This window comes from Vulpes vulpes, chromosome 16, assembly GCF_048418805.1.
Source record: "Vulpes vulpes isolate BD-2025 chromosome 16, VulVul3, whole genome shotgun sequence".
NCBI classification, from domain to species: domain Eukaryota; kingdom Metazoa; phylum Chordata; class Mammalia; order Carnivora; family Canidae; genus Vulpes; species Vulpes vulpes.
Window position 1 is genome coordinate 63,920,912 of NC_132795.1, and position 13,579 is coordinate 63,934,490.

Sequence of the window (13,579 nt, forward strand, 5' to 3'; positions counted from 1 at the left end):
TCTACCTATGTCTCTGCCTCTCTCTGTGTCTCTTATAAATAAATAAATAAAATCTTAAAAAAAAAAAAAAGAATAAAGAAAACTGAAAAGTAGAGGAGGAACTGAATTAGAAGAGCACAGTATAACCTAGAGTGCCTTCACAGGGAAGCACATATGAGAAGCTGGCAAATGCTATAGGAAAGTAAATGCTTGGAATGTGGAGGCTCCAAATACTTAACAGTATTTGTTACCCTTAACAGGGAAGTATATAATGTGTGGGTTTCAAAAACTGGAGATTGGTTGACAATCTGAGTAGGGAGTGGTTAGAATAATAGATCACCCATGTCTTGTCTTCCTCAGAGACAGATTTGTTCTCTGCAGAAATTAAACAGGACAGGAAGGTAATGAAACAGAAACTAGATCAACAAGAGTCAGTTCTTTGAAAAAATGCTAATGAAACAACCTCTAGCAAGACTGACCAAGAGAACACAGAAGTCATAAACAAGAATAAAAAGGAAACATGTCTACATGTTAAATAGTTAAAAAGATTATGAACAATTATATGACAATATCAAAAACTGAAATCAAACGAACAAACATTGCTAGAAAAATATAGCTTCAGTAACTCCAGAAAAAAATTAAAAAGTATAATTAATACAATAACTATTTAAAAATCAATCTAGTGGCTTAAAAACGGTGCACTACAGGAAGGAGACATTGAAACTCTTACAGGTGAATTCCATCAGATTTTCAAAGAACAAATTATTCCAATTACACATGAACTTGTCCAGACAAAAAAAGAAGCAATTTCCAAGTTATTCTATAAAATTTGCATAACTAGATACAATTATCCGAAGACTTTACAAACAGGAAAATCATAAATCCAATCCACCGTGAATCTGGACAAAGGTAATCCTCAAGGTTAAAATCCAGATAAACGTTAAAATCCTAAATAAGTATTAGTACACTATCACCCTAGATCTGCTTGCCTCTGAACTTTCATGAAATAAAGAAAAACTTTATGAAAAACAAAACAGATGCAGAAAATTTAGAGTTCAAGTTACAGATATTATTCAAACGGGTAGAATAAAGCCATTCTTAAATATGGGATAACAATCTTCCTTCCAGGGCAGCCCCGGTGGAGCAGCGGTTTAGCACTGCCTGTAGCCCAGGGCGTGATCCTGGAGACCCTGGATCGAGTCCCACGTCAAGCTCTCTGCATGGAGCCTGCTTCTCCCTCTGCCTGAATCTCTGCCTCTCTCTCTCTCTCTGCATCTCTATGAATAAATAAATAAAATCTTTAAAAACAAAACAAAACAAAATTTTCCTTCCATAAAACCCTCAGAGTGCTACGGAAAGACATGCTTTACAAAGATGAGGTTAACTAAGAAAGTGAATGATATGTAACCAAGCAGACAGGGGGCCAATATAGGACAGCAGTGTAGAAACACAGGATCATAGCACAAGGCCAATTTCAGGAAATCTGTGTGGCAGAACTAGAAAACAACCAGAAAAATTTGTGCAGAGCAGAAGGCTCTAGTTAGGAGGTGGTCCAGGAAAAAATGGAAAAGAGTATTTGATTTGACCTTTGGAGAGTAGGAGTTGTGAAAGAGCTAAATTTTCATCTACTGTAACGGCAATAGCTAAATGTCTAAAATGGATAAATCAAAGAATAGCAGTATAACCATATTATTTAGAAACATAGAAATATTCCCAGAAATTATTTAGTGTTATAATGAGCCATTTAGTTATAAGCATTATTTATAAACCATATGCATATATCATTTTGGTTAAAACTATTTTAGTTTTAAAATTACTTTTTTTAAATTACATAATACATTGCAATATAAACTTCTGATTGGTAAATATCAGGGAAAGCCTAAATAACATTCATTAATTTTAGAAGATTAATAGAGGCCATTAACAAAACAGCTGTTAAAAAAAAAAAGATGATTAGAAGCACAGAATGGACAGTTAATTGTCAGGAAATATAGATTTGATTCCAGCAAAGAGATAGTAACAAGGATGACGTGTACTAGAAATTTCATTATCTTAACATGCAGTTTTCACCTTCCCCTTGCATTTGGAAGCAGTATATAAGTTCACTGTAATACGATACACCTCAAATTCTGGTATGGAAAAGACGACTATTATTCCTATTTTTAAAATAACAGTCAAACATGTCAGCTTTGAATAAAACTTTAGATGTATCCCAATGCACTAAAAGATCATTACCAAAAATAAGAGGAATTCCAGAAATTTTAATTACAATTAAAACTTGAAAAATGCCATACATTTTAAATGTTATATTGCAAACAGAAATTCTGTATTCAGAGTCACATTTTTCCAGTGTATTTTTCCCAATGAAGAGATAAAAACTTAGCAAGCAGCATTCCAAAGGTACATGTAGAAAACCTATTATATTGCAGTATAGGATTTTTTTTTAAATAGAAAAATTAACTGAAAATTAACTCTTTCAATCACTCTTCAATCACTCAATCACATCTCTTTCAATCACTCCCTAAAGCATTCTCTCATTAGAATTAAAAACCAAAGGTTTTATTCATGAATTTTGCCAAACTTACTGTCTGAAACTTGGTGAGGATAACATGCTCAAATATGAAATTAACCTGAAAAGTAAAGCTCATTAACTTAGAGAAATTTTCTAATCTTCTCTTAGAAATTTTACAGAAAGAAGAAAACACTGACTGGAGATAAGGAGGAAATGGGGCAGTTATTTAGATATTCTGGAATGCAGCTATGTAACAAGTGTTTCAAGGGCTAAGAGTTAACAGATACTAAATTAGAAAGAAGCCTCTGTGGATTTCTCTTCAAATACAAAAACATCCTTTTAGTGAGTATGTATTAAATACCCCCCAGAAATATATGGCAATAGCATAATATTCAATAAATTATTGAGAACTTATGTGACAGATGTAATTTTAAGTGCTATGTGTATATTAACTCAAAATACAACACCTTTATATTCTCTAGTCTATAGATGAAGGAACTGCAAGGAAAGGAACTTAGCCATGGCCATGTAAGTAGTACGTGGCAGAGCAGGGACCCAAAGATCTGAATCACGGTGTCTGGCTCCAGATCAATACTCTTAGGTAAATATCAAGTAGTTTTACTTCAGCTATCACTGATTAAGAAAATACAAAATAACCAAATAAACTAAGAAAACTACTATGAATTCACTAATACTCAGGTAAATCAGTACATTGTGAATCCAAATGGTATTTATGTACACTATGCATACTTCATATACTGTCTTGGCTAAATGAAGAAAAGAACAAAACAATAGTGTATGATATACACTGAGACTTTTTAAAGCTCTCTTAGAGTATCTCTCTGTGGGTCCTTCAATTGTACACTGCTCACAGTTGGGGATTCCAAGAAAATAACTTATAAGCTTATAATCAAAGAACAAATAGCAGGACTCAAATTATAAATATAGAACAGAAAAACAGTTATTGCAGAGCTTTGAGAAGTAAAAGAAACTCTAAAGGCTAGGGTGAGCTGGGAGTGGAGGAGGCAGTTAGTTAGTATTAAGGGCATGTCAGTAAGAAAAAGCAATTCAGGTTCTTTGACAGGGAACAACAAAACCAGCATCAGTAAGAGCATGCAAAACTAAAGAAAAGAGAGCCTGTTTAGGGAGGTATCAAATAAGTCAAGTATGACACAAGGCATTTACCATATAGCCATGGAAATGGAGAGAGTAGTGATAAGCTGCAGTGTTATCCTGAAGGAACTATAGGTCACTGGTGGCTGACACAGGCAGAGGATAAAAGAAAAAGGAAAACTGGAGTCTCTAAAATTAAAAGGGCTGAAAAACAGTGCTGTCACTGGTTGTCTAGGCAAGGGGATTTGGTCATGCTGAACATAAAACAAGAAAAATAAGCAAGCATTTCCTTCTTCAAACAGCCAGAAATGTCAGTAGTCACATTCAGGAATATATATATATATCTACTAGCAGATTTTATGCATCTATCAGCCTAAAAATCATCATCAAAGTCCTGAACATGAGTTTTCTGAGGGAGAGAGGGAAGAGCCGGGCTGTGATTAAGGCAACCCCCTAATTACATTGTGTGGGATGAAGACGAGAGGAATACTCATTTCAGAACAGAAAGGGACGAAGAGATCATTTAACTCTTTTTACAGTCAGAGAGGTAAAAAAAACTTAACCAAGGGCAGGGAGGAAGTGGAAAAACAGGGACAGAAAACCAGACAGGACTCTGGCACACTGAAAGCTTTAAAGGAAATTTGATTTGTCATTAGGTATTTCCTCTAAGTAAATAAATAAAAATTAAAGCAATATTCACAACTGTTGCATTACCTTAATAATATCATCAGCTCCTCCAGCAACAGGTTTTGATTTCAATTCCTCAATTTCTTTCTCCAATTCTAAATAATTAAAAAAACTCCAGTTCAGAAATGAAGAAAATCGTCTAAAGTGATAAGCACATCTTTTTAAAAAAAAAACACACACAAAAAAAACTACTATAAGTTAGAATTCATTTAAGCAGCAGATATTTTGAGAGTATTAACTTTACCCAGTATTACCTTTTTTGTCTTTTTTCTTATGGAAAACTCCAGATAAATAAGAAAATTAGAATAGTATGATTAATACACCCATCACCTTAATTTAACAATTATTACATGGACTCTTGTTTCATTCTGATCTGTATTATCTTCTCCCTTTTCCTTTTTTCTTACCCACCCTGATATTTTTGAAGCAAATCCCAGACATATTATTTTAGCTGTAAATAACTTCTTTATAATCTTAAAGCAACTACTTAACCTCCTATTAAGCATAAAGGCTAACCTATTTGCCAACTTAGGTCTACCTCTGGAGCCTAGAATATTTTTCCAAATACATTAATCTATCACAAGCTGATCTAATCTTCCTAAACACAGTTTGACCTTTTCTGGTAGAAAATCTTGGCTTTTAGGCTGGGCAGTTAAACATTTGGTAGTCATTGGAAATTCATGGCCTTACCACACATATTAAAAAGGATACTAATATCTACATCCTTTTGGAATATAAAGGTGAACAGGCAATCAATCCACCTCAGCAACTTCAGCAAATAAATATACTTAAATATTCAAGGAATGGAAATCTTTTATTACTCTATTTGAGGCCTCTTTTTTCTTCTTTGGGATCACAACCTTAGGTCTTTAACATTTCAACTGATTGCTCTAGAAAAAAAGTGCTTTTTCAGATCAATACATTGCAAATGAAGTAAAAAAAAAAAGTGCTTCATTTTAACAAATTGTTTTTTTTTTTAAGATCCTCTTCCATGACTTTAATAATTCAAAGATTACTGCAGTTTAGAGATGTGAAATGGTTAAAAAAAAAAAAAAGAATATAGACAAATGGTTAGAATGTAAATAATAATAATTTCACTTACTAAGATTTTATTGGATTCACTGGTAAACAAGATAAGCCAATATACTATTAAAAATCTACTACTTTAGGGATGCCTGGGTGGCTCAGCGGTTGGGTGCTAGCCTTGGGCTCAGGTCGTGATCCTGGGATCCTGGATTGAGTCTCACATCCGGGAGGACCCTGCTTCTCCCTCTGCCTGTGTCTCTGCCTCTGTCTCTCATGAATAAATAAATAAATCTTTAAAAAATAAAACTACTATTTTTAACCATGTTTCAATGAGATTGTGGGGAAAGATGAATATTTTCAACTCAATACCTGCACATCGGGATTTAGCTTTCTGTATTAGCATCATCTGCTTCTTGGCAAACTTGATAAGATCTTCCTTAGGCAATGTTTCCAGCTGAAAGGTGTAATGATGTAACCAATCTGTTATAACTCATGTTTCTATTATACCACAAAAAAGAAACATCATGCCACACACACACAAAAAAAAAAAAAAAAAAAAAAAAAAATCCCACTGAATAAATCTTTAAGTCAACCAAATGGTATTGTAAAAAATTAGGAAATGCAATTTTAACTCAGTAATTACTTGTTAAGCAACTACTATGAAATGTAAAACAGTACTATTCTCTCTTTTTTTTTTCCACAGTACTATTCTCTTATGTACATATACTCTTGGTTAGGTTAAGACTCTTCTGGGTTTTGATTTAATTGTAAAATTAGGGGACTGGGACTAATTCAAGTTCCTGTAAAATTATTCTAATCCAGACTGAATAAGTCTTTGTTACATGAAAATATGTAAGCATAATTACAGCAGCAAGAGGAATCAGGATGCATTAAGTCTTTTCAAGAAATCAGGGAAACTGGGAGGCCTGGGTGGCTCAATCGGCCTTTGGCTCAGTTGTGATCCTGGGGTCCATGGATCTAGTCCCACATTGGGCTCCCTGCATGGAGCCTGCTTCTCCCACTGCCTCTCTCTCTGTGTCTCTCCTGAATAAATAAATAAAACCTTAAAAAAAAAAGAAAAGAAAAGAAAAGAAAAAAGAGACCAGGAAAATTACTTAACCCCTGGGCTGTTTTCTCACGTGTAAAATCTGAATAAAAGTACCTGTGTTACCACTTAAGCTTACCGAAGCTTAAACGAAGTAACTGCGTGTTCCGGTTAAGTGCCAAAACCTTAGTATGCAAGCACTAAACCACTGTCTTTTTACAATCATTGAATGTTAAGCCTAGTATGAGGCCATAAAAATTACCTAATTCACCTTTTTTTTCACATCGTAGGAGAAGTCTAGAGAATTGTCCCTTGACTCCTACTTACGTGACTGCTCTTTCCACTATATAAATCCTTGCAGATTAGACTACTTTGTTTAATGTCTGAAAAAATGCAGAATATCTGGCAGTGCTAACCAGGACTACGAAGTAAACAAAGTCAACTCTTCATACCCGGAAACTTGAAAAAAAAAAAAAAATCCATCCACCACCAAGCAGATTGGTCACTGTGTGCACTAAAATCGGGACCCCTTGGAGAAGGATTTCCTTTCAACAGGCCGCCCCTGTCCATTCATCACCCTTCCAGTCTTCAGGGAGCCCCTACTCAAGCACTGTGTTCTCTTCACCTTGGATTTCCCGGTCCCAGGGGCGGCTGGTGACGCCACCCCATCTTGAACAGGATCCTGCAAAACAAAATCAAACCTAGGTGTCACAGCTCCTCCTAACCCCAGACGGACCGCTCCTACGTGAGAAAGAATCAGGGGGCGAGGAGTGTCGCTGAGGCAAATTGTGTACAATCAGGCTGTACAGGGCCAGGTCATCGCGAGGGACTGTCTGGGGCCCGGGGGAGAGGCCGGGGCAGCACCGGGCTGGGGGCACGGGGGCGGGGGGGGCCGCCAAGCCCTCCACGATGCCCAGGCCCGTGCCCCAAACCGCGGCGCGACAAGGCCCGGCGGCGAGGTGGTGGGCCCCGCTCCCAGTCTGGCTGCCCCGGCAGCGTTACCTCCATGGCAGCGGACCCGCAGCGGCCACGCGACCCCGCAGCCCCGCAGCCGCGCAGCCCGGCCGCCGCCGCCGCCGCCGCCGCCTCCGCACTTCCGTCTGCGGCCGCCTCTGACGTACCTCGGCTGCAGGTTAAAGGTCGCGCTCTTCGGAGTGGCCCCACCCCCCGCGTCTCCATAGCGACAGCCCGGCGGCGCTTCCACTTCCGCTTCCGCTCCTGCTCCGGGAGGCGGGTCCCCGTGTGCTCCGCCCCCGCTTCCGCTGTGCGGCCGCTGCTCCCTCAGGGAGGGTGGGTTTTCCCTGGGTCGCGGGGCGGGTTCGGCCTGTGGGGTTAGAATCCTGACGCGGCCACTACTAGCTATAACTGAGGACGTGATCCTTCAGGGCCTGGCTTTCCATCTCCTAAATTCTGTGAGGATGGCCGGGGTACCGACCTGGGGGGCGGGCGCTCCCATGAGGCCAGCGCCCCATGTTTAGGGGCAGCTTCCGAGTGGCGGTCAGACCACGGAAGTCGGGGCGGGGGGCGGGCGTTCCTAGGCAGATGGTGGTCCAGCGGGGCGCCGTGTGAGCCCAGGGCGCCCGCGGGGCCGACGGCCGAGAGGAGGCGCCGGAGCTGTGCCACGCGGCGGGGAGGCCTCCCGGACGTGGGGAGCGGAGCAGCGACGGGGGAGACACCAGGCAGGAGAAGAGAGCAAGGACCCTCATTCCCGAGGGCACGACCGCTAGATGTGCGGCTGCAGTGGCCGGAGCTACCGCTGTGCCCCGACTGCTGTTTTCGCTGAAGTGGTTTGCTGTCACGTCTCCTTTCCCATCACGTCGTCTACAACAAAGCTCCTCACCTGGGTAGTTGGCATATGCAGCTTAGTTCCCTGGACTCTGGTAGGGCTATAGCAGTGTGTAGACGCAGCCTACGGCAGTATCGAGTAAACGGCAGCTAATTATTACTATGTAAGGAGAGAGGTAACTAAGAAAGAACGATTATAGCAGGCAGCATAGCGGCCTCCCCAGCATCTGCTCCCCTCTGACAGCCCGACCCGGCCCTGGCGACTCAGGGATAGTGCCTGATGTAAGGTATACAGTCAGTGACATTTGGCATTTCCAGTTCATATTTTGGTTAAGTGATACTGTTTCTCCCTTTCTCTGAACGTGATTGAAGAAACATACAGTCCCGATTGCTGTTGGTGGACATTTGCCACTGTTGATGTAGGTGAGGTTTGTGGGGTGAGGTCTAGAGCCAGTGACCAAGAAAGAATTCTTGAGACCTCGTCGGTGCAGAATGGTGGTTTGATTAAAGCACTGGGACAGGACCGGTGAGCTGCAAGAGCAGCTGCCCAGGGGCTGTGAGGGAGACTGATTTCATACTTGGGAGTTGAGGGAGGTAAGGAGAGGATAGGTTTCCAAAGGGATTTTCAAATGCTAAAGAGGACCTACAAGATTCTGGAGACTTTGCCATCACCAGGTTAAAGGCTGTTTTAACAACCTTGGGGGCTTCCTGAGGAACGTCTCAACCACGCAGGAGTGGAGGTGGGGGTGGTTTAAAGGGTGTCAGCCTGTGCTTTGTCCTCAGCTAGCCTTCTGCTCCCTCATCACTATGATGGGACGCAGCTTGAGGACAAAATTGAAGATCAGGAAAAAAGACAGAACCAAGACAGTCACAGGGGAATGAAGCTGGAGTGTTGATCAATCCATAATGAATGAGTCAATAAACTGTCTTCATTATGTGAGTCAGTTAGCATTGGGGTTTACTGTTACTGGTAGCAGCAGTGTACATATCTTGGGAGGAAATTTTTGCCAACTTGAGAAAAACACAAATTCTGTATTACTCCTATATTATTCTGCATTATTATTTCTGTATAATGAGCCACTCGAGAATGAATCCATATATCTGGACATTGTGCGATGTTGTAAAATGAATGGCTTTCTTGGGGACTAGAAAAATAATCTCAGACGACTTTTCAAAAAACTAGCAACTAATGCCTAAAAGCCATGAAACATTTTAATGTTTTTATGGCAGCAAGTTGACTATTAAAGAAGAGTGAATAAATAGTTTGGCAGGTAGAATTACAAAGACTCAAAGACTTTCAGCAGACTTTTTTGGAGAAAAAGAGGACTTTCTGTTGCGCTAGATATAGCAGGCACTCTATGCCTGCTTAAACTTATAAACTTAGTTGGATCTATTAGTTTGATGTAGAAAATGATCAGTGTGATGAGGGAGCTGAGGACAAAGTACAACCTGACACCCTGAAATCCACCCCACTCCCCCCCCCCCCGCCCCCACTTCTGAGTGGTTATGTGTGGCATTTCTCCCGGAAGCTCCCAACTGTCTTAATGTTAATGCCTTGCTAGAGGGGAAAACAACCTTGATAGGATCTTGTAGGTCCTCCTTAGCATGTGAAAATCCTTTTGAAACTTTCCTTTTCCTTACTTCCCCCAACTCCCAAGTATACTATCAGCCTCCTCTCACAACCCTGAAGCATCAGCTCTTCCTGCCCCCAGGTCCTGTCTCCCATGCTTTAATCAAACCACCAAAGAAATCTCAAGAATTCTTTCTTGGTGGTTGGCTCCCTGCCTCACCCCACCAACCCTCACCTATATTCTAAAATTACGTCAAATGGAATGGAACTTAAAGTCAATTTTTTCCAGGTTTTGAGTAAGCTTAGACCTGAAACTACAGTGCTATTTCTTCTGTTAATATAAAAGAATCTATCTTTATTTTTCCCCTTCCAGTATGAGATCTGATCTAGGTTCATATTGCATTTAATTGTCATGTCTCTTTAGTCATCTTTAAACTGGAACATTTCCACAGACATTTCCTGGTATTTTACAAAATTGACATTTTTGGTTAATTCTTTTCTATATTTAACTATATAGAACTATATATATAGTATATATTATATTAAATATATATAATATATAGAACTATATATAACTATAACTATATATAATTATATTTAAATATATATCTCCTTCAAACAACCAAGCTCAAAGATACAGAGAACAGATTGGTAGTTGCCAGAGACAGGAGGTGGGGAGTGGGTAAAATGGTAAAATGGGTAAAGGTGGTCAAAAGGTACAAACTTCCAGTTATATTATTTATCATGGGGATGTAATGTACAGAATGGTGACTATAGTTAATAATATTGTATTGCATATTTGAAAGTTTCTAAAAGAGTGGATCTTAAAAGTTCTCATCACAAGAAAAAATTGTTTTTGTAACTATGTATGGTGATGGATGTTAAGGACACAATGGTGATCATTTCATAATATATACAAATAGCAAATCGTTATATTGTACGCCTGAAACTAATATATGTTATATGATTAGTGTCAGGTTTAATTCGATGGGTAGTGAAATAGAATAGAAAGGCCAGGCAAAAGTTGGTGGAAACAGGCCTTTAATGGGAAGCGCTCTTGAGCGAGATTCCCTGGCCCGCAGGGGAGGGGGTGGGGGTGAGTATCGCCCAGACAAACCGCAGGGGGCGTCTATAGAGAGTTTTCGGCGGGAAGATGGGGGCAGGGCGGCATTATTGGGAGGTTGCTGGCCTGGGGTCGGCCGTTTTGAGCTCCCCAGTCTCGCCAGCGCAACAATTAGAGTTAGGTCTCATTTAAAAAATAGAATTTAAGGCAGCCCAGGTGACTCAGCGGTTTAGCGCGGCCTTCAGCCCAGGGCCTGATCCTGGAGACCCGGGATCGAGTCCCACGTCGGGCTCCCTGCATGGAGCCTGCTTCTCCCTCTGCCTGTGTCTCTGCCTCTCTTTCTCTGTCTCTCATGAATAAATAAATAAAATCTTTAAAAAATAAAAATAAAAGAAGAATTTTAAAAATTGACGTTTTTGGAGACTGTAGTCCTCACTTTTTATTTTATTTTTTTTAAATTAGCATTCAGTAAAATTGACTTTTCTTTTTGCATATAGTTCTTTGAATTTTAATACATGTACAGACTTATGAATCACTGGGACAGTCAGCCTGCAGAACAGCTTTACTATCTCTCAAAATTCCTTCCTGCTACTCCACTGTAACCACATACTCCTCCCATTCCTAATCACTGGCAACCTCCATATTGATTCTTCATCACTATTGTTTTGTTGTTTCATGAATGTCATATTAATGGAAACATGCAGAATGAAACCGTTGAGACTGCCTTTTTTTCTTAGCAAAATACACTTGAGATTCATCCAAGTTGTTTCACTTAGCAATTTGTTCCCTTTTGTTGCTAAAATTCATTAGATGGATATACCATGATTTTTTATCCATAGGGTACATACCTAGAAGTTGAATTTGCTGGCTTCAATGGTAAGCATATGCTTAACTTTTTAAGAAACTGCCAAGCTTTCATCCTGATCATTTCATAGGACGTGGCAGAGAAGAAATGATTTTTTTCTTGGGACAGCCACATTTAGTGACCAACTGCCTTAGTAAGGTATGCAGACCATGATATGAGGGAAATGGTCAAAAACCTTTTCCTTTTTTTTTTTTTTTTAAGATTTTATTTATTCGTGAGAGAGACACAGAGAGAGGCAGAGACACAGGCAGAGGGAGAAGCAGGCTCCATGCAGGGAGCCCGATGTGGGACTCAATCCTGGGACTTGATCCTGGGACTCAATCCTGGGACTCCAGGATCAGGCGCTGGGCTGAAGGCAGGCACCAAACTGCTGAGCCACCCAGGGATCCCCAAGGTCAAAAACCTTTTCGAGTTGATTTGTATGGAGGCAGTTTCAGTGTTTAAGGATAGATACCAAATACCTGTGGATGGCAGGAAGTATGGAAGATCCATTGAATACCTGGTCAGCCCGTTGTTAAATAAGCTTTTTTGATAAATGATGTCTACGGTCAAGTTCTAAATTGTCCAGAAAACCAAACACACAATATGTAGTTATCTCAGGGTCACAATAGAGTGACTGTGGTTGGCTGGTTATGCTAAAACAACAGCACCATAACCTTAAAAATTGTCATCTCTGATGAGGCAGCTTCAAGAAATAGCCTGAAGTGTGGAGGGGATGGGGTGGGGATGTTAGGTGTCAGTCAGCCAGGAGACAGCCGTGCCAACTTTGGACAGCAGTCACAGGTTTGGAATGCAGAGGCAGCCTGCACAGACGCAGATCCCTTCCCTCTGCCTTTTCTGTGATGGTGGATGTGTTGTCATGTCTGGTATGATGATGGCTCCAGAGCAGTGCAGGCCCATTAACAGCTGGATTCTGAGCAGTCTCATCAGAGAATGGCTCTTTATGTGGGCTTCTCCATGAAGGCCCCACAAAGTTCAGTCAGTAGCTGTCATTTTTTCCCCATAGTTCATGGCCTCGAAAAGGGCTGTCTTTGATTCGCCAATCTAAAGTTTTCAAAGTGGCGGACCAGAGATATCTAGGCCGCTGGCAAAAGCCCAAGAGTCAGCAAACATAGAGCAGGAGCTCTGAGAAGAACCTTGAGTTCTGTCCTCTGGGTGGAGATGCCATGTCCATTTTTTTTCATGTCCATTTTTGGTGTTGCAGCTGGCATTGAGGCTGAACAGTGGCGGTAGTCCAGTGGAAACCACTGAGTTTTAGCTTAGCCAAACCACCCTCAGGATTTAGGGGAGTCTGTGAATGGAGGGCCCAATGAACCAGTAAAATAGTTCACATGACTGAGTGGATGGCAAAATTTTCCTCAGAGAGATAGCTGCCTCTTTTTTTCCGTGATTCTGTGAAGCCTGGATGTCTCCGGGGCCAGGCTGGCTGTGTTCTTGAACATACTATTTACATTTGACAATGTGGCAAGGTTTTGTGAGCCCTGTTCATATTTTCAGTCATAGGGTTTGAGTCATCCCAAAATGGGAATATTGAGCCAGAGATTTATAAGGCTTACATGAATCAGTCATTCAATTTTGACCACAGCTCTGTAGCAAGCTAATAGCTGCTTTTCAGAAGGAGTGTACCTGGTAACCCTGACAGGGAGGTACTGAGTTCAAACCCCCAGAGGTACTTCCACATGGAGGCTGCTTCCCTTACCCAGAAGTTCTTGTCAACAAAATCATCAGCCACAGAGACTTTTGGCTCAAAGGGGTTATTAGAGATATGGAGCCCTAAGGCAGCAAGTGTGTCACAGTGTGCTATACAGCTTCCGATGAAGTCTGTTGTTTTGAACCACGTTAGCCAGGATGAAGGACCAGGTAAGGCCAACATGAAGCAGGTACTATCCCCAGCACCCAAAGAGCCCAATGAGGCTTCCACTTTGGGAAGAGAG

The 13,579-nt window shown here is 40.8% G+C and overlaps 1 protein-coding gene across 4 annotated transcripts in view; it reads right to left on the reverse strand.

The window, feature by feature from the left end:
- Positions 1-7,496, reverse strand: part of GCC2 (GRIP and coiled-coil domain containing 2) — a 53,215-nt gene extending 45,719 nt beyond the window's left edge. For 2 of the 4 annotated variants that reach the window (XM_072742408.1, XM_026010894.2), the window contains exons 1-4: positions 7,365-7,496; positions 6,988-7,044; positions 5,687-5,771; positions 4,319-4,386 (exon numbers count right to left, since the gene is read on the reverse strand). In XM_072742408.1, coding sequence (XP_072598509.1) covers positions 4,319-4,386; positions 5,687-5,771; positions 6,988-7,044; positions 7,365-7,370 — 216 coding nt within the window. In that variant the 5' untranslated portion in view covers positions 7,371-7,496. Of the gene's footprint in view, positions 1-4,318; positions 4,387-5,686; positions 5,772-6,814; positions 7,045-7,364 lie in introns of all 4 variants that reach the window. The other 2 variants (XM_072742409.1, XM_072742407.1) reach the window with 1 other exon arrangement.
- Between the last annotated feature and the right edge of the window lie 6,083 nt (positions 7,497-13,579).